Below are 25,752 nucleotides of genomic sequence, written 5' to 3'. Positions count from 1 at the left end.
TCCTATATACGCTTTGTTGCATGGGCAGCGTATGTAATATATAATCCCTAAAGTGCGGCATGTAGTGTAATGTCTTAACCTGTATAGCCGGCCATTATGTGTAAAACTGTCTTGTCTCCTGCATTAAATTGCATGTCTTGCAATGTGCTTTATTGCATTTGAAATGTCCAAGCACTGGTTTTGAGATGGCTACAACATCTGGCAATTGTGCTGGGCTTAATATCTCTTTCAAATTCTTTGATTGTGAGAATGCAGTTCTTAGATGGTGTTCAGCAAACAGTGGATGTGATTTCATCACAGCCCAATGTTGTCTTATTATACTCGCTGCTGCTTCACCTCCCGGGGCAAATCTCATAACAAATGTCATCATGGGATCCTCGTCAACTTTTTTGCTGTGCTTGTAATAGAAGGTCCCTGTCATTGTACTTCACCCTACAGTATGCTTGCTTTTATATTCTCACTTTTTGCGGATGTTTTCTCTGTGCCAATTTCCCACTAAATTGTTGTGCATGTGTCTTGTAGTCATCAAGTGATGTGCAAATCCTTTTGAAGCGAAGAAACTGTGAAAAAGGGCAACTCTCCCGCAACGCTGTCGGATGGCAACTTCCATACTCTAAAAACGTGTTCTTATTTGTTGGTTTCATAAATACTTCGGTGGTGAACTTCCGATGTGTTAGTTGTACTTCAACATCCAGAAAATGTATGTGACCACGACAAAGTGAATTGTATCTTAGAGTGGCACTGAATGAGCCATGCATGGAAGTCCTCCATGCTGCCCAGCCATAGTAAAAAAAAAAAATATCTATGAAACGACGCCAGATACCAATCTTGGACTGAAATGGGCAATGGCGCAGCCATTGATCATCAAATGCCGCCATAAACAGATTTGCTAATGTGGGAGCAAATGTCACTCCCATGGCCACCCACGATAGTTGCAAGAATAGTTTGTCTTTAAATTGAAAATTTTTTTTTACATAATGCTATTCTGGTTAAATTCCAACAAAAACTTAGATGGAACATCGTGTGGTCTTGGTCTTGGACGAATGTCCAATACATTTCCAATTTCTCTTAATAATTCATCTTGAGGGATCATTGTATATAGAGATTTAATGTCTAATGTAGCCATTATAACCGGAATATCAGGTAATTGGATTTCCTGCAGTATTATTAGGAAATGTGTGGTGTCTTTGATAAAAGATGGACTATTTGTCACGAACTCCTTCAGAAATGAATTTGAAAGAAATATTAAGCCCAGCACAATTGCCAGAAGATGTTGTAGCCATCTCAAAACCAGTGCTTGGGCATTTCAAATGCAATAAAGCACATTGCAAGACATGCAATTTAACGCAGGAGACAGACAGTTTTACACACAATGGCCGGCTATACAGGTTAAGACATTACACTACATGCCGCACTTTAGGGATTATATATTACATACACTGCCCATGCAACAGAGTGTATATAGGGAAATCGACGAGATCATTGCACGTGAGAATGACCGAACATCATTCACGATTAGCAGCTCAAAATATAGGGGCCTTGTTATTTCAACATTGTGTACAAAATGGCCATTCTTTTGATGTTTTAAAGTGTATGGTGACTGACCAAATTTGTCCAGCGTCAAGGGGTGGTGATTACGATAGAAAATTGCTGCAGAGGGAAACTTACTGGATTTACCATTTAAACACTCTAGAACCAGAAGGGTTAAATACATATTTACATTGGGAGTGTTTCATTTGATCACATGTAGACATCAGGAAGTGCGTAGAGAGATCAGCTGTTTCCGGTTTAGCTGGTACAAATAAGACGCTGACGCCGCCATAATGAATCTCTGGATATATGGCGACAAGAAGGCAACAAGAAAGTGAGACCGTGAGCCAGGGGCATATTTGAATGGGAGTATTTTGATATAAGCTGTTGGCCTACAATTTTTTGTACTCTGTGTATCATTGCAGGTCCGGTGCTATGACTCCCCCTTGACAAAGCTTGAATAGCGAAACAAGCACCTGTCGGGGAATGAGAGCACACCGGCAGATACAGATAAGTGTTATTTAGCTGTCAGCATTAAATAGAGGAGTGGCCTAGTGGTTAGGGTGGTGGACTTTGGTCCTGAGGAACTGAGTTCGATTCCCACCTCAGGCACAGGCAGCTCCTTGTGACTCTGGGCAAGTCACTTAACCCTCCATTGCCCCATGTAAGCCGCATTGAGCCTGCCATGAGTGGGAAAGCGCGGGGTACAAATGTAAAAAAAAAAAAAAAAAAAAGTACTACCTCAAAGTGAGATGATTACCAATGCAAAGTCTAGAGCGAATTAAGTTCTATGAATTAAGGTGGGGGGGGGGGGGGGTGAGTCTATGATTAAAAATACACACACGAGCATAGGTTCACAGCATGGGTGAAGTGAAATCGGCTGTTGTGATTATATGAGACTCCTCCCTGATTATCAAAAGAAAGTAAAGAAAAATGATCACAGAGGTGGTTGAGTATTACTCCGAGTGAATGCTCTACTTCCTTTGGTTTTGTATGTATAGGCAGTATTAGTAGAGGAGTGCCTTACACATTTGACAATTATTCCTAGGATAAGCAGCATACAATCTGTTCTGGGATCTTGCCATGTACTTGTGGCCTGAATTGGCCATTGTTGGAAACGGTACTGGGCTTGATGGACGTTCAGCCTGTCCCAGTAGGGCAATGCTTATGTGCTTATACCTTCAACCTCCCCTCAGCAATTTTTCAAAAGGAAAGCTTTCTCTTTGAAAATTGGTGCAGTCAATGGGTTCCTCACAGACATGTGGGTTTGCACTTGATTCTATAAAGATCCATGCCGAAATCTTGAGTGTAACCCAAAATGGGGAATAGCTATGAGAGGGGCAGGTCTTACACCAGGTTTCAGTTGGTGTAAATCTTTGTGTCCAAAGTTGGGTGCCGGAATACGTGCTAAGTGCTAGTCTATAAAGAACGCTGAGTCTGGACCACACTTTGAGCGCAAACTTTTACCAGCACCTACTTTTCTGTGCCATTTACTGAATCTTTTCTTAATGTTTTTACTGTATTTATGCTGTTAGGCTATATTGTCAAGAATTGCTCTGCTATGCATACCTGGACTGAACCAGAGATGAGATGCCCAGTCATTATGTGATCTGGATGCTTCCAGAATAGAGGTGTTCTCGGGGATGGCACAATGGGAAATACACCGGATTGGTGAGGGGGTGGTAGCAATATGGGGGAGATGGGGACCAGATTATGTCCCCGTTCACACCTCTATTCCAAAAGCCTGTGACAAAAGGAAAATCTTAGTGAAGCAAGGAAGAGGAACCATCAGTTTCTACAGTGGTCCCATGGTAGAAGGAGTGCTGTTTAGGTGATATAAGAAGCAAAGTGAGTTTTGTTTATTCTGAGGGTAACTTTAAAAGCAATTTTACATGGGTAAAAAGCAAAATGCACAAGCTTTAACTCCTATCGAGGAGACATTCCTGGGTATGTATTTTGGGGCTGGAAATGTTTGCATATAGATTGCATATCTACTAACAGAAAAGTAAGAGTATGCACATACTTTATCTATGTGTCTGCATTATTTGTCCCAGTGTGAAAATTGCTGTGTCTCTGTTGGTGGGAACATGATGAACTAGGCAAGAAAAATACTAAGATCCAATTGAGGGTTGTCCTGTTGTATAGAAATGTACCAAAAGTGTAGTTTTTTATTTAAATGGCACTGGTGTTTAACATTGGAAGGGGTGATATTGGCTGTGTCTGGTGTGTGCATATTTGGTACAGGAGCTTCAAGAGGTCAAAATGGTCAAAGCAAAGATCCTTCTAGTGCAATATCCTCTCTTAACAGTGATCAGCAGTGGATACACAGGGTGTTTCAATAGAGGGGGAAACAGAGTGGTCCATTTGCTGTCATACCATTCCAGTTTCAAGTGGTCATTACTTGGAGATTTAGGTAAGGTCTAAATACTGTCCCCTACACAAGATGAAACAAGACTCTACAGCAAAATTGCCAAACACAATGGACTCTTGTATTCAAGTAGCAATATTGCAACCTACAAATTTTTTTTTTAAATATTTATTGTATTTTCCTTGGCGGAAATAGGATCTCAGAAACCCCAATGACACCATTTAATTCTATCGGTGTCATTTAAATGTGTTCCATTTGTCTTTCAGTGATCCAAAAAAAAACCTTGTTTTTATCAATGTTAATTATGACCAGAGTTCATTCCAAATTTCTTATTTTAAATAACTGCCTGTATTTTCAAAACTGAATTAAATGTAAAGCCATCATTTATCTTTTCCTCTTTTCACCCCCCCCCCCCCCACAAAAAAAAAAAAAAACCTTATAACTGCTGGTGCCTTTGATCCCCTCCTTCGTGAGAGCCACTGGTGTCACTGACATCTTCCTTCCACCACTCTGAGAGCTGCTGGTGTTGCTGGGACCCCCTTGAAAGCAGGTGTTGCCGCTGGGACCCTTTCAGAGCCACTGGAAAGAGTTGGAAAATCATCAGTCACAAGCAGCTTCACTGTTCATTCTCTCTCCCTTGCTGAAATTGTACTGCAACAGGAGAAGAGTGAGTGGTTGCATATCTGGCTTATTACTTCCCTTGTGTCTGCCTAAAGCCAACTACACATGTGAACCAAAGGGATCTGTATACAGCCCCGTGGTTCATATGAGCAGTTGGCTCTAGGCATGCACAGGGGAAGGAAGTAGCCAGATATGCAGCTATTCACGCTCCTCCTCTTGCAATACAGTTTTACAAGGGAGAGAGTGAACAGTGCAGCTGTTGCCTGTAGTTGTGGATAGTAAGGGGGCTGTGCAAGGCAAAGTGACTGTGTGCCATGTGTCATCCATCAGGTAATGTCACACAGCTGACACTATGCTTCCAGAAGGGAGGCTACTAGTTTCTGGCAGTGATGTTTTGTGGTACCTTAAAAACTTTCAGACACAGAATGAGAAAGAGCCTTAGTAAATGAGTTTGTAAAGGAGCTTCTGCTTATCATTTATTTATTTATATCCCACATTTTCCCACCCATGGGCAGGCTCAATGTGGCTTACATCAATCTGCAAAAAACATACATCAAGGCAGCTAACAATCAAAATCAGTGAAGTAAAGAGAAGCAAGTAACAGCAAAGGAGTGGAAAAGGAGAAAGTGTAATAGAATTCAATATGTCGTAACGTCTGCAGCAGTTCAGAAGTTAGAGATGCTAGGTGGATCTGCAGCGTAAGCTTTCTCAAATAATAGGGTCTTTAGAGACTTTTGGAAGGCCAAATGATCTTGAATAGATTTTACAGATTTTGGTAATCCATTCCACAAGTGAGTGCTAACATAAGGAAAGGTGGATGCGTAGGCGGTTTTATACTTGATGCCAAAACAGGCTGGGTAGTGAAGATTCAAGTACGTGCGCGATGATCTGGAAGAGTTCTTAGGTGGTAAGCTGATAAGGGCATCCATATATGCTGGAGCTTCACCGTAGAGAATTTTATGCACCAGGATGCAAACTTTAAAAGTTATCCGGTCCTTGATCATGGAGGGGATTTCCCCCCACCCTGTACACACTTGAAATTCATTGTGGAGAATGTTGGGTGTGGAGAGGAAACAGCTGTCAACTACTAAGTTTTGGGTCTGGCTCCTAGACTCAGTGAAAATCTGTTGAGGCTTGTCTTAGGCACTGCTTTATAGAATAGCACCTAGTGCAGTTATGCAAGTAACTGCAGCTTTGTGGAGAAGTAGCCTAGTGGTTAGACTACCAGGCTGGCAACCAGCAAAGCCAGGTTCAAATCTTTCTGCTGGCCCCTGTAATCTTGAGCAAGTCACTTAACCTTCTGTTGCCTCAAGTACAAAATTAGATTCTAATTCCCCTTGGTACAGGGAAATACCCTAGTGTACCTGAATTTAGCTCACCTACAGCTACTACTCAGAAAGATGCTAGCTAAATCCAAATGATATATATTCATAAAAACCACTTAGTTGGCACATCTCTCTATGCACAAGCCTGAAGGAATTGTTTCCTTTTGTTTAGGAACAATATATATATATATATACACTATTATGTGTACATGCTAAATTTATTTCAACTTTTACATTTGGATTGTGCAATTAATCGTGCAATTAAAAAAATTGATCTTGCCCATGCGATGTACGCCGTTTCAGTCAATGTGCAGCCCTAATTTTAAACCTGCCACTTGGATTCACCAGGCGGCCCTTCATATGTGTATTATAAGACACAGTGAATAATCCCTATTTACTTTCTTCACATCTTTCATGGTGCTATACCTTTGTTACCTTCCCTCATTTGTTTCTTTTCAAGCTGAAGGAATCCTTGAATTTTGATGGAAGTTGTATACCCTTAATGAATCAATCCGGTTGCCTTTTTCTACACATTTTCTAGATGTGCCACATTGTGATAGTGGTATCAATGTATATTCAAGCTGTTTCTTGTAGGAGAACTCTGTGCATGATATTTGAAATTTCTACAGAATTCTGCATCGTTCATTTGTTCAAATAAAGTATCTTCGAGTAGAATTTTATAATGCAATATTGAAAAATTACTCAGATGCAGCATTCCCTCTTTCCCCACTTTGTCTTGAACTTATCACACTTTTTTGATCTCTCCTTCTCCTTTCAGGGTCAAACCTCTCCCCCCAGCTTGCTCTCTCTCCAGCTCTTCTCTTCCAACTGCCTGCCCCCATACCCCAGCTTTATCTTCCCAGCTCTCCCTCTCTACTTCTCTCCTCCAGCTAGCTCTTTCTGCTCCTCCCTGTTCTCTTGTTCTTCTCAATCCATTCCCCTCCCCAGCAAAATCCACAGCTTTCTTTCTGTCTGTCTCTGTCTCCAACTCCGTGCTTGAACCTACCCCCTTTCTCTATACGGTCATCTCTCACTGGACCTATAGTGCTGTTGCTCCTGCTGATGTAATTGTTTTCCTCAAACAGCACAGCTCTTTTTGGGACCACTCGCAGCTGCATCCTCACTGGGGGCCTGTGTGAGCCAGCCCTTCAGGCCTTGGTACTTGTGGCTGCAGCCTCCACCCACAGGCCAGTATGATGTGGCTCCTTGTAGCCTCTTCCTCTCAGGCCACATGAGCCCATCACTTGCAGTTGTAGTCTTCTCTACCTGGGCAAGTCGGCTCAAGGCCAGTTCTTTCTTCACAATTTCTTTAATTCATTTAGTTGATTTTAAACTTTTGATTAATATTACTATATTCTCTAAATGTATGTTATCTTAATACAGCACATGTAAGCATACATAATTTTCTTATTTTTTTATATGTATGTGTAACTTTTATCATTTCATATTTATTGTTTAAATTTATGCGTATATATACATTTTGAATTATTTATATATGACATGTTTTTGTATTGCATTTTATTCATTTCATAAATTCATATACAGTATTTTTATAATCAGTTTTATTATATGTATTATATGTGTTTTATTTCATTTATTATTAATATTTTTTGTTGTCCTTTTATCACACATATCATATATAAATGTACTTTTTATAGACTCCTGATGCAGGCTTGACGGCCGAAACACGACGTGTCGAGTCTTCAAATCTCTAATAAAGTTTTTATTTAAGAACGTCTTCCAGCGTCTGGTTTCCTTGGTCGTACTCCCACTTTTTGCTCACTGTTGTTTTTACCGTGGGGTGCTTGAGTTTTCCACCTCCTGGTGGATCTTCCCTCATACAGCACCTATAGCTGCCATAACCTCACACAAGTAAACCAAGACCATTGTAGCTGCTTTCTGCTCCCCATGCAGAAGAAAATTAGTGTTTTTTATAACAGCAAATTGGTTTTTGTTTTTTTATTTTTTTTAATATGTAATTTATTTCTGACCTTCGATAAGCCTCTTTGCTGCTGCACAATTGAGCTGGTGTTTTTATTCTGTCCAACCCAACTGAAGTGGGGAAGAATTATACTTAAGGGATCAAGAATGTGTCTGGGGTAAGATAACACTTGAAAATTTAACAAAACAGAATCAAATTTGGCTTGAGGGAGAAACCTGTAAAAGACACATTGAGTATGAAAAATGGGTCCGATTGGAATGGGGGTTCCAGAGAAACAAGCTCCCCCCAAAAATGGCCCAATGTATTTCTGTGAGAGAAGCAATGGTGGCTTCTGCAGCATAGAAACTTAGTGAAACATAGTACACCCCCTCTCTTCTGTTCGCTAAGTCACTGACAGTCTACACAGGAAGCTTGAAAATAATTCCATGAGACCTGCTTTCACCACTTGTTAAATCTTTGAAGTCTGTGTTATTTCTTGAGTGGTGTCAAACAAGTTGTGTGTGTCCCTATGAGGTTTTTTTTTTTGGGGGGGGGGTTGTGTGTGTGCCCCCCCCCCAAAGCATTACATTGTACTTAGGTTGAAACTCCTCTGTGCCTTTACCCATTTGGTCAGTTTTGTGAGATTTGTTTGGTGTTCTTCGCTGTTGAGAATGTTGTATCATCTGCAGCCTTTGTCTCCTCCCTGCTTATTTTCAAATTAGTGCATAAATTCTTTGAGTAGTGCTGGGCCTAGCATAGAGCCATATGGGAGGGAATCTGGTGTTGTCTTACCTCTTTTTTCCTACCCTTCACTGTTTCTTTTTATTTTGTATTTCAACTACTTTTGATCCATGAAGGTCCTTAAGAGCTTTTAAAAGACCTTATCAAACAGGTGTTTTTGAAAATTCCAGTATACAGTATCATTCAGCTCCACTTTATCTTTCTGCTTGTTACCCTTCTGAAAGGCAATACATCACCAATAGTGTAATTTATATATTAGCCACCCAACAATTGTTCATTCTGTAGATTCTCTTATAATGGACTTTTAGCATGAATAAAGCACTACATAAAAAAAAAGTCCCCTTCAGTCTGTGACTTGGCCTAGCTGCCATTCAGTTTGATGCTGTATAATAGGGATTTCCAGTGCTGTTTTGTCATATTCTCTGGCTCCCCCCCCCCCCCCCCCCAAATAAAATCAGGGTTTTTTTTTTCATGTTGCTAACAGTGTGCACTCTTTACAAGATTGTGCTCTTCACAAATGGGATGCCCTCTTAAAATATGGCATCTATAATTAAAAAAAGAAAATGCAAAAAAAAAAAAAAAAAAGTCCAAACAAAAGGAAAACTCTTGTATACAATATAGAAAATAGTATGAAAAAAAGTCAGGCTGTATACATCATGATAAATGTGGTGATTTTCAGGTCTTATGATTTGCTGCAGCTAAAATAGAAATGTTTCCTAGCATTGCCTCTCTCCTAAGGCTTTTCTTTCTTTCTTGTTACAAAACTGTTATTTTGTTGTGAGTGGGAGGCTCTATTGAAGAAAAAATGTTACTGTGAAACAGTCGACTGTTTAGAATAGAAGCATGGTGTGAAGACACTGTGAAATCTGAGCTAGCTCTAGCTGTAAAATCCCAAATTAGCCGTATTTATTTATTTATTTTTGTCTTTAAGGAGGAAAAGAAGAGAAGGCAAGATGAGAAAAGGAAAAAAGAAATGCAAGCTGCTGTTCTATTGAGAAAGAAAAATGCAGATGGGTGAGTTTTCAGACCCTGTAAGACAGAGACTTGGAAAACACACTGACACATCTGGTATTTCATGGAACTTTAAAGAAAAAAGGTCTGAACAATGGACACACGGTTCTTATAATGTGTTCCTTGCCTTAATCAAAGCTGCAGCAGCATTATTTGACATTTCACACTTGTTAAGTACATCTAAGCGGTTCACGATTCAAGGGGAGAAAATAAGGCTAACAAATACATAAAGATCACAGATAAAACAATACAAAAGGGAAACAATCATTAACGGTATAAAAAAATAACTATTACCAAAAACAATAGCTAAAATTAATATAAAACAGAACATACATAAGGAAATGGAGGCCAATAGTCGGACATAGACATGACTGCTGAAACCAGCTGCAGGTTGAGGTGAAAGTGAGGGTAGCAATCGAGTGTTAATCTGAGGGAAAGGCCTGACTGAACTAGACGGGTTTTGAAAGCAGATTTGAATTTGGGGAAACACTCCTCAAGGGGTGAGTAGACACAGACACAAGGTCCAGCATTCCCCCACCCCCTGGCCAGCATTTTTCCTTGCTGTCCCTTACCCAGCTGGTGCTTTTCTTCCCCCCCGTACCTTTTTTTTTTTTTTAAGTGCTTTTTCCTTGTAGAGGCCAAGGATAGAGAGCAGCAGTGCATGCGCCTTCCTTACAGCTTCACTCTGACGCTTCTGAAGTTACATCAGAGTGAAGATTGTGGGGAATGCATGTACGGCGCTTATGCATTGCTGCTCACTACTGGCAGTCTCTACAAGGAAAACAATATTTAAAAAGTACACACGGGGGTTTAAAGGCCAGAAAAGATGCCGGAGCGATGGCTGGGGAGGGGGAAAGAAGCTAGACCACAGAGAGAGTGAACTGGTGGGAAGAATACAGGAGAGTGGGCTTGCTAGAATGGCGTTCCAGCACAAATTAAGCCCTGGTTTGGGGTGGGATCTGCTTCCACCCCACTAAAAGTAGTTTATTTCTAAGGTCAGGAATCAGTTTGCTGATATCTATCTTGCTGCTCTGCTGGTGCTAGGATATATTCCAAGATTCACCTCTGTAGTAGCATTTGTCTGATCACATAGTTTGTGTTTGCTATGGTATGCAAGCATTTCTGTTTCTAATCTTGGAATTTCACAGTGAGGTTGCCTGAAAAGAATGTTTAGTTGATATTGGGTCAGATTTTCAGAGGTGAACTTTGGTATCTAACGTTATGTGCTTAACATCATGTTGAGGCACCTAATATGGATGCCCAAACTCCTGCGCTTAGATACAATTTTATAAAGCATTTCTACATACTAACTCCCCCCCCCCCCCCCCTTTTGATATTGAGCCAGTGGCAGGCAGTGCTTTTGGAAAAATAAATGGTATGAACCTGGCAGTTTCCACACGGAGGTGTCAGAACCTACATGTAGATATGGCAGTTTCACCCGTTCCACTTGTAGCTGTCCCATTTACAAACACATGTCGGTGCCAACAATTAAGTAGTGGAGGAGTGGCCTAGTGGTTAGGGTGGTTGACTTTGGTCCTGGGGAACTGAGGAACTGAGTTCGATTCCCACTTCAGCACAGGCAGCTCCTTGTGACTCTGGGCAAGTCACTTAACCCTCCATTGCCCCAGGCACAAATAAGTACCTGTATACAATATGTAAGCCGCATTGAGCCTGCCATGAGTGGGAAAGCGCAGGGTACAAATGTAACAAAAAAAAAACATTAACATGGTTTCATTTTGGAGTTGGATATAAACTAAAGGAATAAAAGAGAATGACTCCCTTAGTCCCTCTTGTAAAGCCTTGTCTTTATTTTTACTAATTAATTGATATACCACCTTTCAGAAAGTCAATCAAGGTGGTTTACAAAAAAAAAAAAAAGAGTAGTGAAAAGAACTACAGTAACAAGATAGGACAGGTGAAAGAACAAGAAAGAAGGGAAGCACTGAGCAGTCAACCCTCCCAGAAGCCAACTGAAAGTCTGAAATGAGCACTTTTTTTTTCTTTTGTAAACCTATATGTTTTTGTTTTTTTTGTTACATTTGTACCCCGCGCTTTCCCACTCATGGCAGGCTCAATGCGGCTTACATACTGTAAACAGGTACTTATTTGTACCTGGGGTAATTGAGGGTTAAGTGACTTGCCCAGAGTCACAAGGAGCTGCCTGTGCCTGAAGTGGGAATCGAACTCTGTTCCTCAGTTCCCCAGGACCAAAGTCCACCACCCTAACCACTAGGCCACTCCTCCACTTCCATTGAGCAGGTATAAAAGACAGTTTGGAAATTTGTCCCATACACACTTATTCTGTTTGTAAAATGAGGAATACAGATTTTATTGTCTCGAGTACCTCCCTAGCCATACCCCCTTAATAATTATGTAGTGTGGATTTGTATGTGTCAATAGTGGTTTTCTGAAACTAGTTTTTACACGTGTATGATTTACAGGTGTGAATGCTGACATTTACATGCGAAATAGAAAATGAAGCTGCTAAAATAATCCCCCAAATCTATACCTATAGGTACCAATATTCACCCACTGCATAAAGTGATTAACTAGGGTGGCATTGTGAAATATGTATACCTGGTTTTCGATTTCAGCTGTCGGTGGTAGTTTGGTGTGGGCCCTTACCCCCCACCCCCATTCCGGAACCTCTGCCGGTATACTGCTGCCCATGTGCTCTGAGCCCTAGACACCAGGTCTGATTCCCCCCCACCCCCAGGGGTTTGTTGATCCCACAATAAGTACTAAAATTAAATCTTAATATATAATTTTTGTTTCCAGTTGTATTAGTGCAACGCTGTCACTAGTTTCATTTTCCACAGACATGAGGTGTTTTTTTTTTTATTATTATATTTGTACCCCGCGCTGTCCCACTCATGGCAGGCTCAATGCGGCAGGCAATGGAGGGTTAAGTGACTTGCCCAGAGTCACAAGGAGCTGCCTGTGCCGGGAATCGAACTCAGTTCCTCAGTTCCCCAGGACCAAAGTCCACCACCCTAACCACTAGGCCACTCCTCGTGTTGGGTAATGAAGGGACCACTTAGCCTTCTTTACTGTCTGCAGATATTCCCATATAATCCCAGGGTTGGTTAGGGGACTGTCATTCCTTATTCCAAAAACACCTGAGCAGCAGAAGGATAGTATGAACATGTTTATTATCATGTTGAGATTATTGCTATATTAAAATGTTAGAGCCAACGTATTGGAAGCTGTGTGAATATAAATCTTGTCTCACGTGGCCTGTGGAACTTCTTATACTGTTCCTGTAACTGCATATCCTGTGGGTGTGATAGACTGTACAGTGTTAACCAGTTCTTCACACTGTAAAATTGTAGTAGTGTCTTGAACTGAAAAGAGATAAATAGTTTTCACCTCAGCTACCTTTTCAACCTCATGATGACTCCACTAGCCAAGACCCTATCCACCCAAGGCCTCAACCCATTTATCTACGCTGATGACGTTACATTATACATCCCTTACAAACATGATCTGGCGGAAATCACCAACAAAATCATGGGCAAATGCATTCCAACTAAAACTAAATACAGAAAAAACACACTGTCTTATCATCTCATCCCAATACATTACATACAAACCCACAAACAACACCCCAGGATACACCCTCCCTGTCTCAGACAGCCTGAAAATTCTCGGAATAACAACGGACCGTAACCTATCACTAGAGACCCAAGCGAAATCCACCATAAAGAAAACACGTAAAACCATTCTTCCCGAGGGAAATATTTTCGTAACCTGGTACAGTCCATGGTACTAAGCCATGCTGATTACTGTAATGGAATCTATGCGGGATGCAAGGATCAAATCATATAGAAACTTCAGACCGCCCAAAACACAGCAGCTAGGCTTATATTTGGAAAAACACGTTTTGACAGTGTCAAACCACTCAGAGAAAAATTGCACTGGCTACCAATCAAAGAACAGATCACCTTCAAAATCTGTACGACTGTTCATAAAATTATTTACAGCAAGGTACCGGGATACATAACAGACCTCATCGACCTGCCAACCAGAAACACCACAAAATCTGCACAATTGTACCTAAACCTCCACTACCCAAACAGTAAAGGACTCAAATACAAATCCACTTATGCAGCCAGCTTTTCCGCGCACAAGTATGGAACACATTGGCAAAAACAGTAAAAACTACGCTCGACCACCTAAATTTTCGGAAAGTACTAAAGACAGACCTGTTCAGAAGAGCATACCCCACCGACCCAACATATAAATACCTGGTCACTTGCGACACAATGTAACCAAAAACCGTAACGGACATTACCTGACTTTTCTTCCCCCTTTCCCTCTCTAAGTTCCCCCCAGCTGTACCTACCATACATGCATCTCATTGTACCACAATATCACTTTGTATTCATTCATACCATGTATTTGTTCAGACCGTAATCGGCTAACGCTTTTAACGGGTTATATGTAAGCCACTTTGAGTCTGCAAAAGGTGGGAAAATGTGGGATACAAATGTAACAAATAATAATAATAATAAAGAAAAATGTGTGTACACAAAGTTTCACATTCCATGAACAATTCAAGTTTGATTTTAGAAAAATAAGGCTTTATTTTAAACTATAATAGAAAATTCCAGGCTCTCTTAACGCGGAGAGAGCCTGTTTTGTTCTGAGGTTTTCCTTTCTTATACAAGAATTTTTGTAGAATGTTAATTTTTGTATTGTAATTTTTTTTATTACTTTTACACAGAAAATAATCATTTTATTCATAGATTTTTTTTTCTGTCTTTGGAAGTTTCCAAAAACATTTGACTAAACATCTGCTTTTTTGTATGGAAAGACTAGGGCAGGACCCTTCATGAACAGAGTACCTGGGAACACAGTAACTTAGTCCATTGCTTGTGAGAGAAATTAAGATGTAATATATCCTTGCTGAACTTACACTAGTATTTCCCTAGAAAAACAGAGAAAAATATTGGCAGATAAAGACCATACGGCCCATCCATGCCACCTACTCTCCCTGTCTCTCCCTTAGAAATATTATGTACTTGTCCCAAGCTCTCTTGAATTCAGATACAGTTTTTGTCTCCACCACCTGCACCGGGAGGCAGTTCCACAAATTTACCACCCTTTCTGTGAAGAAGTATTTCCTTAGGTTACTTCTGAGTCTATCCCCTTAGCGGACATTGGGTGGCGACGCCGGTATTTGGAGAATAAAACTGGTGCAGGGCGGACTTCTACGGTCTGTGCCCTGAGAAAGGCAGGGACAAATCAAACTCTGATATACATATAAAGTATTACATACCATGTAAAATGAGTTTATCTTGTTGGGCAGACTGGATAGACCGTTCAGGTCTTTATCTGCCGTTACTATGTTTATCTGTCCCAAGTGATTTATGACAAAGAGCACTGACCATTTTAGTAGCAAACTAGTCTTGCCACCCCTTAACATTTTACCAGTGTCCTTTGCTGTTATAATTAGTTTGAATTAAAATGATTATTCATAGTTGACTGCATTTATTTTATATTCATTTCACACAGAATACCAAATTGCTCCCCCTATAAGCACATACATTACTACTACTACTACTATTTAGCATTTCTATAGCGCTACAAGGCGTACGCAGCGCTGCACAAACATAGAAGAAAGACAGTCCCTGCTCAAAGAGCTTACAATCTAATAGACAAAAAATAAATAAAGTAATCAAATCAATTAATGTGAATGGGAAGGAAGAGAGGAGGGTAGGTGGAGGCGAGTAGTTACAAGTGGTTACGAGTCAAAAGCAATGTTAAAGAGGTGGACTTTCAGTCTAGATTTAAAGGTGGCCAAGGATGGGGCAAGACGTAGGGGCTCAGGAAGTTTATTCCAGGCGTAGGGTGCAGCGAGACAGAAGGCGCGAAGTCTGGAGTTGGCAGTAGTGGAGAAGGGAACAGATAAGAAGGATTTATCCATGGAGCGGAGTGCACGGGAAGGGGTGTAGGGAAGGACGAGTGTGGAGAGATACTGGTGAGCAGCAGAGTGAGTACATTTATATGTTAGTAGAAGAAGTTTGAACAGGATGCGAAAACGGATAGGGAGCCAGTGAAGGGTCTTGAGGAGAGGGGTAGTATGAGTAAAGCAACCCTGGCGGAAGATGAGACGGGCCCACATTTTCATAGTATATAATGAAGTACAAATATGTTTTTGGGAAGAAGTACAGCAGTTTTAAACATGTTTCTGGTATTCTGACAAGTCCAATTTAGGTTTGAATTTGTGTTGAGGATTTACATTCCAACCTTTAAGGTTTTCATATGAGTGGAGGTTTGATTTATTTTGAATGATCAGAAAAAGACCTAAGCAGAAAATGGAGGTCAGAAAGGAATCTGCATGCTTAGGAAGTGTCAGCTGCTCCTACAATGAAAGAGAAGCTGTGCAAGCCTGCTGAAAATGTAGCAACCGTCTAAAGTTCATTTCTCACAGTGCAGCACCAGTGACAGTTCAGGATCTTTCTAGGAATAATGATCAGGTAGCATCAGAGTTGTCCTTGGATCCGAAGACCTTTTAAATTAAAGACAGTCATGTACACCATAGTAGCACAGAACACAGTGAAAAAAGCTGTAAGGTGAGTAGTACACACTTAACCATTCAGAGGTATTGGATGTCACCTCCCATTTATAGATATAGTAAAATGCTCTCGGGTCGTAGAAGCTGGCAATAGCCTTACGTGTGTTGACTGTTAAAACGAAAAAGACACCAGAGTTTACAGGTTATTTCCAAACCAAAATGTCTGCATTTCCAATTGTTTCTATCAGAGCAGGCATTAAATAATGAATACTCAGTGTTATAAAAAAAACAGAGCTTGTCTGTGTATTTTTTTTATTTTTGGTAAATTCTCTTCCATATCATCAAGCTGATCAATCCATAGACTGGTGGGTTGTGTCCATCTACCAGCAGGTGGAGATAGAGAGCAAACTTTTGCCTCCCTATATGTGGTCATGTGCTGCCGGAAACTCCTCAGTATGTTCTCTATCTCAGCAGGTGGTGGTCACACACAGCAGCAGCTCTGGCTAGGCCTCCAAGCCTAATCCTTAGGTTTTGTTGAGGCCTGGGGTTGAGGGCTCTTTTGAGCAAGTGCAAACCTGGTGGTGCCAGGTCCCTCCTTTTCTCCCCCCTCCCGCTGGCTCCGTTAAAAAAAAAAAAAAAAAAAAAATTTTAAACGTCCTTAAAGGCGTTTATTTCGACGTTTATTTAAACGTTTATTGCAGCTACTCACTGGGACACCAGTTCGTTACAGCTCGGAGCGGCAAGCAGGTAATTTTACCTTTTTATAGCGGGCAGGGGGTTCCCCGATTCTTCTCCTCGTGGCATATGGCGTCGGAGGGCGAGGGCGCAAAGGGTCGCTCCCCGGATCGCTTGAGCGCTTCTAGAGGGGATGCGGGGGTCTTACAGCCTGATTCGCCCTTGTTGGGTGACAGTTTCGTGACCGATGAATGTCCCGGTCCTTCCTCCGGCGTGGCGGTTTTTCCCGCCATAAACGCCCATCCCCCGCTCCTCGCCTCCGCCATCTTGGCCGGCCACGCGGCTCGGACGGCTTCTTCGTGGGCCGCCCTTGAGGTTGGAGACATTAATGCCATGAACGCCCTTAATTTGGGCGACGGCACAAAAGCGGCTAAAGTTAAGCGCCGTTCTTCCCGCGCGGCTCCTTCGCGGAGTGTCGCGCCGGACGCCATTTTGGATGCGCAGCATGTCTCTCCCCCGCTCTTGTGAGCGCCGGTTGAGGGTGCGTCTAGGGCTGTTGCCCAGGCTGCGGAAGTGCACAGTCTGGGGGGTTTCTCCCCCGAGTTTGTTTTGCTGCTGCATCAGGCTTTCCTCATGCAAAACGCTGCCCCTGCTCCCTCTTCTGGTAAAGAGGTTGAGGTTCCCAGAGGTAAACGCCCTCGGGTTGATTTCCAGGCCTTGGAGGACTTTGTCTCCTCCGATGTAGATGAGGGCAGCGTGTCTGAGGTCTCCCAACGGTCCTTTGCGGATTCCTTGGAGGAGACGGATCCCCGCTCGGATGGAGCGGATGACCCCTCTGCAGCGCGGCTTTTTAGCCCATAGGATTTGCCCAACCTGTTGTTACAGGCCATGGACACTTTGAAGATTTCCTCTCCGGAGGACATCTCTCCCTCAGCCCCTGTTGGCTCTGCCATTATGCTGGGGACGAAGCGCCCGCCTAGAACCTTCCACGTGCATGATGCCATGCACACCTTAATTTCGGCTCAATGGGATGTCCCGGAAGCGAGCCTTAAAGTGGCTAGGGCTATGTCCCGCCTCTATCCTTTGGCTGTGAGTGAATGTGAGGCCTATCTGTGGCCTACCGTGGATTCTTTAATCACTGCGGTGACTAAGAAAACGGCGTTGCCGGTGGAAGGTGGCACGGCCCTAAAGGACGCCCAAGACAGAAGATTGGAGGCGGCCTTAAGGTCGTCCTTTGAGGCGGCTGCTTTAAGTTTGCAGGCCTCAGTTTGCGGCTCCTATGTGGCCAGGGCGTGCCTGACTATGGTGCAGCGGGCTTCCCCCTCGGATCATTCCTTGAGGGCTGATTGGCCGGCCCTGGAATCGGGCTTAGCCTATTTGGCAGACTTGCTGTATGATGTCTTGAGGGCCTCAGCTAAAGGCATGGCTCAGACAATCTCTGCGCGGCGGTGGCTTTGGCTGAAACATTGGTCTGCTGACCACGCCTCTAAATCCCGCCTGGCTAGATTGCCTTTTAAAGGCAAGCTGCTCTTTGGGGTCGAGCTGGACAAAATCGTGACCGATCTCGGCACGACTAAGGGCAAGAAATTACCAGAGGTCAGGGCTCGGGCTAGTACTCGTCCCGGTACCTCCAGAGGACGGTTGCAGAAGCCCGTCGGTACCGCCCGGGCAAGTCGGGTTCCTCTGCCCCTTCTTCCTTCAAGAGGAATTTCTCCCCCAAGCAGCATTCCTTTCGCAGAGATCGCCGTCCCGGAGGTGCTCCCTCCGGTCCTCCCCCAGGGTCTAGTACCCAATGACGGGGCCTTGGTCCACGCCCCAGTGCAGATTGGAGGACGGCTGTCCTCGTTTATGGGCGAGTGGACCACAATAACTTCAGACGCTTGGGCGATGGAAGTCATCAGAGACGGCTGCAAGCTAGAGTTCTGCCGACCCTTAAAAGACGGGTTTGTACTCTCTCCCTGCAAGTCTCCGGTCAAAGCTGTGGTAGTGCAGCAGACCTTGAACAATCTGATCCGCCTGGGGGCGGTCGTTCCGGTGCCAGAAAATCAGCTTGGCAAGGGATGTTACTCCTTTTTCTTTGTGATTCCAAAGAAAGGAGGTTCTGTACGGCCTATCCTCGACCTCAAAGGGGTCAATTGGGCTTTGAAAGTTCGGCACTTTCGCATGGAGACCCTCCGCTCTGTTATAGCGGCAGTGAAGGCAGGAGAGTTCCTGGCATCCTTGGACATCAAGGAAGCGTACTTGCATATTCCCATCTGGCCTCCTCATCAACGCTTTCTGCGTTTTGCAGTAATGGGCCGACACTTCCAGTTCAGAGCCCTCCCGTTCGGGTTGGCTACTGCTCCGCGGACCTTTCCCAAAGTATTGGTGGTCTTCGCGGCCTTCCTGAGGAAGGAAGGAGTTCAAGTCCATCCTTATCTGGACGACTGGTTGATCCAAGCCCCCTCTTATGCAGAGTGCGGCAAAGCTGTGAACCGGGTGGTTGCTCTTTTGAGCTCCCTGGGGTGGATCATCAACTGGGAGTAAAGCCAGCTGCGCCCGACTCAGTCCCTGGAATATCTGGGAGTTCGATTCGACACCCAAGTGGGCAGAGTGTTCCTGCCAGACAATCGGATTGTCAAGTTTCAGGCTCAGGTGGACTAGTTCCTAGTAGCCTCTCCTATTCGGGCTTGGGACTACGGGCAGCTGTTGGGCTCTATGACGGCCACGATGGAAGTAGTGCCCTGGGCCAGGGCTCATATGAGACCACTACAGCAATCTCTGCTGCTGCGCTGGACTCCGAGGTCGGAGGATTATGCTGTGCGCCTTCCCTTGGACCCAGCAGTGCGCAAGGCGCTGAGCTGGTGGACGCAGACAGACAAGTTGTCTGCAGGAATGCCTCTGGTGACCCCGGAGTGAATTGTCGTCACGACAGACGCCTCTTTGATGGGCTGGGGAGCCCACTGTTTGGGAAGGACAGCGCAGGGGCTCTGGTCTCCTGCAGAGGCAAGTGGTCTATCAACCTCCTGGAACTCAGAGCCATTCGGTTGGTGTTGTTGGAGTTCATCCCGGTACTGCTGTTGAAGCCTGTACGGGTACTGTCGGACAATGCCACGGCTGTGGCCTATGTCAACCGCCAGGGAGGTACCAAGAGCGCCACTCTAGCCAAGGAGGCCATGAATCTATGCCAGTGGGCGGAAGCGAGCCTGGAACAGCTGTCAGCGGCCCACATTGCCAGAGTCATGAATGTCAAGGCGGACTTTCTCAGTCGCCATACCTTGGAGCCCGGAGAGTGGCAGCTATCTGCTTAGGCGTTCTTGAGCATCACGAAGCGCTGGGGCCAGCCGAGCCTAGTTCTGATGGCGTCATCGGCCGATTGCCAAGTGCCGCGCTCTTTCAGCAGAGGACGGGACCCTCGATCCCTGGGAGTAGATGATCTTCTCCAACGGTGGCCGACACAAGAGCTTCTCTATGTGTTCCCGCCCTGGCCCATGTTGGGCAGGGTGCTAGACCGGGTGGCAAAGCATCCCGGCAGGGTAATCCTGGTGGGTCCGGATTGGCCCACACGTCCCTGGTATGCGGACTTGATCAGGCTCTCAGTCGGCGATCCTCTGCGGCTGCCAGTGGAGCAGGGCCTGTTACATCAGGGTCCCGTGGTGATGGAGGATCCCTCCCCCTTTGGTCTTACGGCCTGGCTATTGAGCGGCAGCGTCTGAGAAAGAAGGGCTTCTCAGACAAGATCATCGCCACTATGCTGAGAGCGAGGAAGCGCTCTACTTCTACTGCTTACGCCAGGGTTTGGCGTATCTTTGCAGCGTGGTGTGAAGCAGGCTCACTTTCTCCCTTCACTGCTCCAATTTCTTCAGTGTTGGGCGTTCCTGCAAGAAGGTCTGGACAAAGGCCTGTCGCTCAGTTCCCTGAAAGTTCAGGTAGCGGCTCTGGCTTGCTTCAGGGGCCGCCTGAAGGGTGCTTCCCTGGCTTCGCAGCCAGATGTGGTGCGCTTTCTCAAGGGAGTTAATCACCTGCGCCCTCTTCTGCACTCAGTGGTGCCTGCGTGGAATCTCAACCTGGTGCTAAGAGCATTGCAGAAGCCGCCTTTTGACCCTTGTCGAGGGCATCTCTGAAAGACCTGACGTTGAAAGCAGTCTTTTTGGTGGCTATCACTTCAGCCAGAAGAGTTTCCGAGCTCCAGGCACTCTCATGTCGAGAGTTTTTTTCTGCAGTTCACTGAGGCAGGAGTGACTATTCGCACAGTGCCTTCCTTCCTGCCCAAGACTGTTTTTCGCTTCCAGGTGATTCAGCAGCTCTGTCTCCCTTCCTTTCGTAGGGAGGTCTACCCAGAGGAATACTCTGCTCTCAGTTTCTGGATGTGAGACGAGTCATCATCAGATACTTGGAAGTGACCAATGATTTCCGGAAATCGGATCATCTGTTTGTCCTGTTTACAGGTCCTCGTAAGGGTCTGCAGGCTTCTAAGCCTACAGTGGCAAGATGGGCAAGGAAGCCATTGCAGCGGCTTAGGGTCCGTCTCCTTGGAAGAGATTTGCAAGGAGGCAGCTTGGGCTTCGGCCCTACCTTTGCCAGGCATTGCCGCTTGACTGTGGCTGCTCGGGCGGAGGCCCGGTTTGGAGCTTCAGTGTTGCGGTCAGGGATTTCTATGTCCCGCCCTGGGTGAGTACTGCTTCGGTACATCCCACCAGTCTATGGATTGATCAGCTTGATGATATGGAAGGTAAAATTATGTATAATCATACCTGATAATTTTCTTTCCATTAATCATAGCTGATCAATCCATAGCCCCTCCCAGATATCTGTACTGTTTATATTCTGGTTGAATTTTAGGTTCAAGTTTAGCCTTCAGTTACTTCAGGAGGACTTCGTGTTCAAGTTCTTCTTTCACTTGGATTCTTCAAGAGTTGAGACGAGTTTGTGTTACAGTGAGCTGCTGCATTCCTCTCCCCTCCGTTTTACGGGGCTGGATTGAGATTTAAATTCTGCCGGCACTCCCTCCCGCTTCGTGCGGCTGTAGGGCAGCTTTGTACCCCTCCCGCTTCGGCGGTGTTAGGGTCAGTCAGCTCCTCCCGCGGTTGCGGTTGCAGGATAAGCCAGATCCCCCCGCATCGGCGGGTGTGGTGTCCCTCCCCCGCTCCGCGGGGATGAGCTGGACGGATTCCCCTCCCCCACTTGTGTGGGGATGAGCTGGGTTAATTCCCCTCCCCCGTTTCGGCGGTGGTGAGCTGGGCAGAGTGTCCCTTCGTGGGTGTAATTCTCTTAAGTGCTGAGTCCTGCGGATGGAGCTTTGATATCGACATACTGAGGAGTTTCCGGCAGCACATGACCACATATAGGGAGGCAAAAGTTTGCTCTCTATCTCCACCTGCTGGTAGATGGACACAACCCACCAGTCTATGGATTGATCAGCTATGATTAATGGAAAGAAAATTATCAGGTATGATTATACATAATTTTACCTTTATTGGCACAAACTATCAAAACAAGAGAAGTTAAGTTCACAGTGGTTTCAGTGAAGTAGGAAGGAATTCTTAAATGGACTTGGAGAAAATCCACTATTTCTGGGAAAAGCAGTATAAAATGCTTCTTACAGGTCTCCCACTTAGCCATCTCTCTCCTCTTCAATCTGTTCAGAATTCTGCTGCATGACTAATATTCCGTTTGGATACAGAAAGTGAAAGTGCCTTGGTGCTTTGTAGCTTTTACTATATGAGACGTGGGATAAGGAATAATATATTGTAGAGGAATATATTCGAGTTATTCCCCAAGTTTTCCACGTCATCACTGTGACCCCTGACGCAGGTGCTAGTCACCGAAACACGGCCCGTGTCGAGTCTTTTTGTCAAGGCTCATTCAATAAAGAACTTTGTTCCATTTTTAAAGGCCTGTGGTGCTGTTTTTTTTTTTGTTTGTTTTAATATTCCGCCAGTGTCATTATGCTCATATTAGCCCTCTCCTCAAGTCACTTCACTGGCTTCCTATCCATTTCTGCATACAGTTCAAACTCCTCTTATTGACCTATAAGTGCATTCACTCTGCAGCTCCTCAGTACCTCTCCACTCTCATCTCTCCCTACATTCCTCCCCGGGAACTCCGTTCACTGGGTAAATCTCTCTTATCTGCACCCTTCGCCTCCACTGCTAACTCCAGACTCCGTTCCTTTTATCTTGCTGCACCATATGCCTGGAATAGACTTCCTGAGCCGGTACGTCAAGCTCCATCTCTGGCGTCTTCAAATCTAAGCTAAAAGCCCACCTTTTTGATGCTGCTTTTAACTCCTAACCCTTATTCACTTTGTTCAGAACCCTTATTTTATCATCCTCACTTTAATATTCCCTTATCTCTTGTTTGTTCTGTCTGTCCTAATTAGATTGTAAGCTCTGTCGAGCAGGGACTGTCTCTTCATGTTCAAGTGTACAGCGCTGCGTACGTCTAGTAGCGCTTTAGAAATAAGTAGTATTTGTGATCTGGATTAGCCACTGTTAGAAACAGGATGCTGGGCTTGATGGACCTTTGGTGTGTCCTAGTATGGCAATACTTATGTACTTATGGGGGGAAGGTGCAGCTGCAAAGTAAGTTTTTGCATTATCCAACAGAGCTCTCTTTGGAGCAGCTAAGAATGAGAAAGATAATGCAGTAACCAATTTTTTTTTTTTTTTTTTTTGGGGGGGGGGGGGTAGAATGTTCCCCCTTGTTTCCTTCCCACACCTGTGGTGGTTTCTTATCTGCAAGCTGTGTATATAGCAAGTAACATTAACTATAGTCCCAGTGAACACACAACATTGGTTGCCAAACAATTTTTTTGTTTTATATATATTTCACAAAACAACCCAGAACTATTGAACATCCCCATCTCCCAACCTGCCATCCCTCCCCCCCTGAATCTTTTTAAACTATCCCACCTCTAGAATAAACCAACCATGTGGCAATCAGTTGGGCCTCTGTGGAAGGATCTAGTGAGATCTAAGGAGACCTCGCCAGCATCTCATTGGTAGGAAGTGAGCTTGCCCAATGTCTCACCTATTTAATAATAAGCTTATCTCACTATGTTGGACAGGCTCCCATAATAGTTCCTAGATATCTTCCATTGCTGACCATTGCCATTTCCCACCGTTGTCCTTTCTAACAGGGCCAGCTCAAGCATGGAAGATTTCCATTTCAAGACCTGCGGGGCTAACTGCACTCTCCAAAACAAAAGAATGCGCTTTTTAGTTAGAAGAAGGGTCTTATAGAAAGTCTATGCCTCTCCATAAGCAAAGAAAAATCTCTTCCCCCCTCCCCCCCCCTTCGAAAAGCAAACAGGTGGGTTGCAATGGAAATGACTGATAATCTAAGGAAGGGAGGTAATCTCCAAGCTGCATCAAATAGCTTTTCACCTTGGGGCAGTGCCAAAACATACACTAATGTGAAGTTTGGGCCTTTACATTTGGGAGGATACACCATCTTTTGGTAACCCAGCCGTAAACCCCCCCTCCAAGGGGATATATGTGCCCTGTGTATGAATTTATATTCTTGCTCTCGATACAGCATACTCTCGGTAATCTTATTAATAGTCATAAAAGAATTTTACACCATTTCTATTGATATGTCACATCCCAAATCAGTTCCCAAAATTGATCAAGTCTCTCATATTCTGTGTCTGGGAGATCAACAGATGTTTGGCATAATGATAATCTCACAGTTTGTGCACCCCTGTGAACTCCAAACATTGATTAAAAGCCTGTCCTCTAGCTGCCGACAAACTGGGTCCCTTAAGATCAGCCACATAATGCTGCAGTGGCAAAAAAGCAAAGTGATCCAGCTTGGAAACATTATACATAACCTGAACCTAACAGCACATTGTGTTTCTAGATATGAGTTGATATGAATTAAGCATCAAGTGTCAACTGATGTGATTTTTTTTTTTTTTTTTTTGGGGGGGGGGGGGGGGGGGAGGAGAGATTGTAAGCAGAATCTATAATATGTGTTAGTTTGGACAAAGTGTGGGGTCTTATATTTTCTTAGCCTAGTAACAAATTCAAGCCTAGAAATCCCAGTACATAGCTACTAAGTATGCTGCCCCCCAACCCACTTTCCTTCTGTAAAGTTGACTCTATTGCTGCTTAAACCACACAGCTCAGCAATGTGAATGAATTAACTAGTGGGAAAGCAATGGAGCAACTGAACACAAAATCTGAGTCTCATAAAATAGACATCCCTTTGACAACTCCATTGTGGTTTTCATCAGAATGATACTAACAACTGAATACACATCCATTTTAAGAAAATGTCATTATCATACTCTTACTTTACGGGGATGTATCATTTGAAAGTAATTTGCATAAAAATTTTCCTTTTGCAGATTAATTATAGCCAGCCGATTCCACCCTGCACCCTTACTACTTTCGTTATTAGAATTTGTTGCTCCATCTAGGCCTTTTGTCATCTACTGTCAGTACAAAGAGGTAAATTCTAATTAATTTCTGTTCTTATTACCGCCAGAGTCTTAACATTGGCAAACATTCTTGCTTAAATTGTTTGTTTTATATTTCAGCCATTGTTAGACTGCTACACAAAATTGCGAGAAGTGGGTGGAGCTGTTAGTCTCAGGCTTTCTGAAACTTGGTTAAGAAATTATCAGGTAGGTGAACAGAGCAATTGGAGTGAAAGTTCAGTCTCCAGTGAAAATTTTCCAGAAGACTGGTAACATGTAATGTAAGATTCAATATTGTGTATACTGTGCTTGTGTTTGTAAATCTTATTTATTTAACAGCATTTTGATATACTGACAGTTGCAAAGAGAAATTGCATCTAAGCAGTCAGTATACAAGGAATTATTGTTAGTGGGGGAGGGGGAGGGGGGATAACAGGAGAAAAGAGCAGTTCAAGAGGTGTTTGAGGCAAGTAGTTGAACTAGCATTGGAACCAAAAATTTGTTTGAAAAGCCAAGTCTTTAACTTTTTTTTTTTTTTTTTAAGTTAGTATAGGAGGTTTTAAGTCTGAAGGCAGTGGGTAGTTAGTTCCACAGTTGGGGGCTGATATAACTAAAAGCACAGTCCCCAGAGATATC

The 25,752-nt window shown here is 43.9% G+C and overlaps 1 protein-coding gene across 4 annotated transcripts in view; it reads left to right on the top strand.

Annotated features, from left to right (window-relative positions):
* Positions 1–25,752, top strand: part of TRMT6 (tRNA methyltransferase 6) — a 101,383-nt gene that overhangs the window by 71,814 nt on the left and 3,817 nt on the right. For all 4 annotated transcript variants that reach the window (XM_030196305.1, XM_030196306.1, XM_030196307.1 and 1 more), the window contains 3 exons: positions 9,438–9,520; positions 25,045–25,147; positions 25,237–25,323. In XM_030196305.1, coding sequence (XP_030052165.1) covers positions 9,438–9,520; positions 25,045–25,147; positions 25,237–25,323 — 273 coding nt within the window. The remainder of the gene's footprint in view (positions 1–9,437; positions 9,521–25,044; positions 25,148–25,236; positions 25,324–25,752) is intronic.

The sequence above is a fragment of the Microcaecilia unicolor genome, chromosome 3 (genome assembly GCF_901765095.1).
Source record: "Microcaecilia unicolor chromosome 3, aMicUni1.1, whole genome shotgun sequence".
NCBI classification, from domain to species: Eukaryota; Metazoa; Chordata; class Amphibia; order Gymnophiona; family Siphonopidae; genus Microcaecilia; species Microcaecilia unicolor.
Note: the sequence above shows the minus strand (reverse complement) of the source record. Positions and strands in the feature narration are given on the sequence as shown.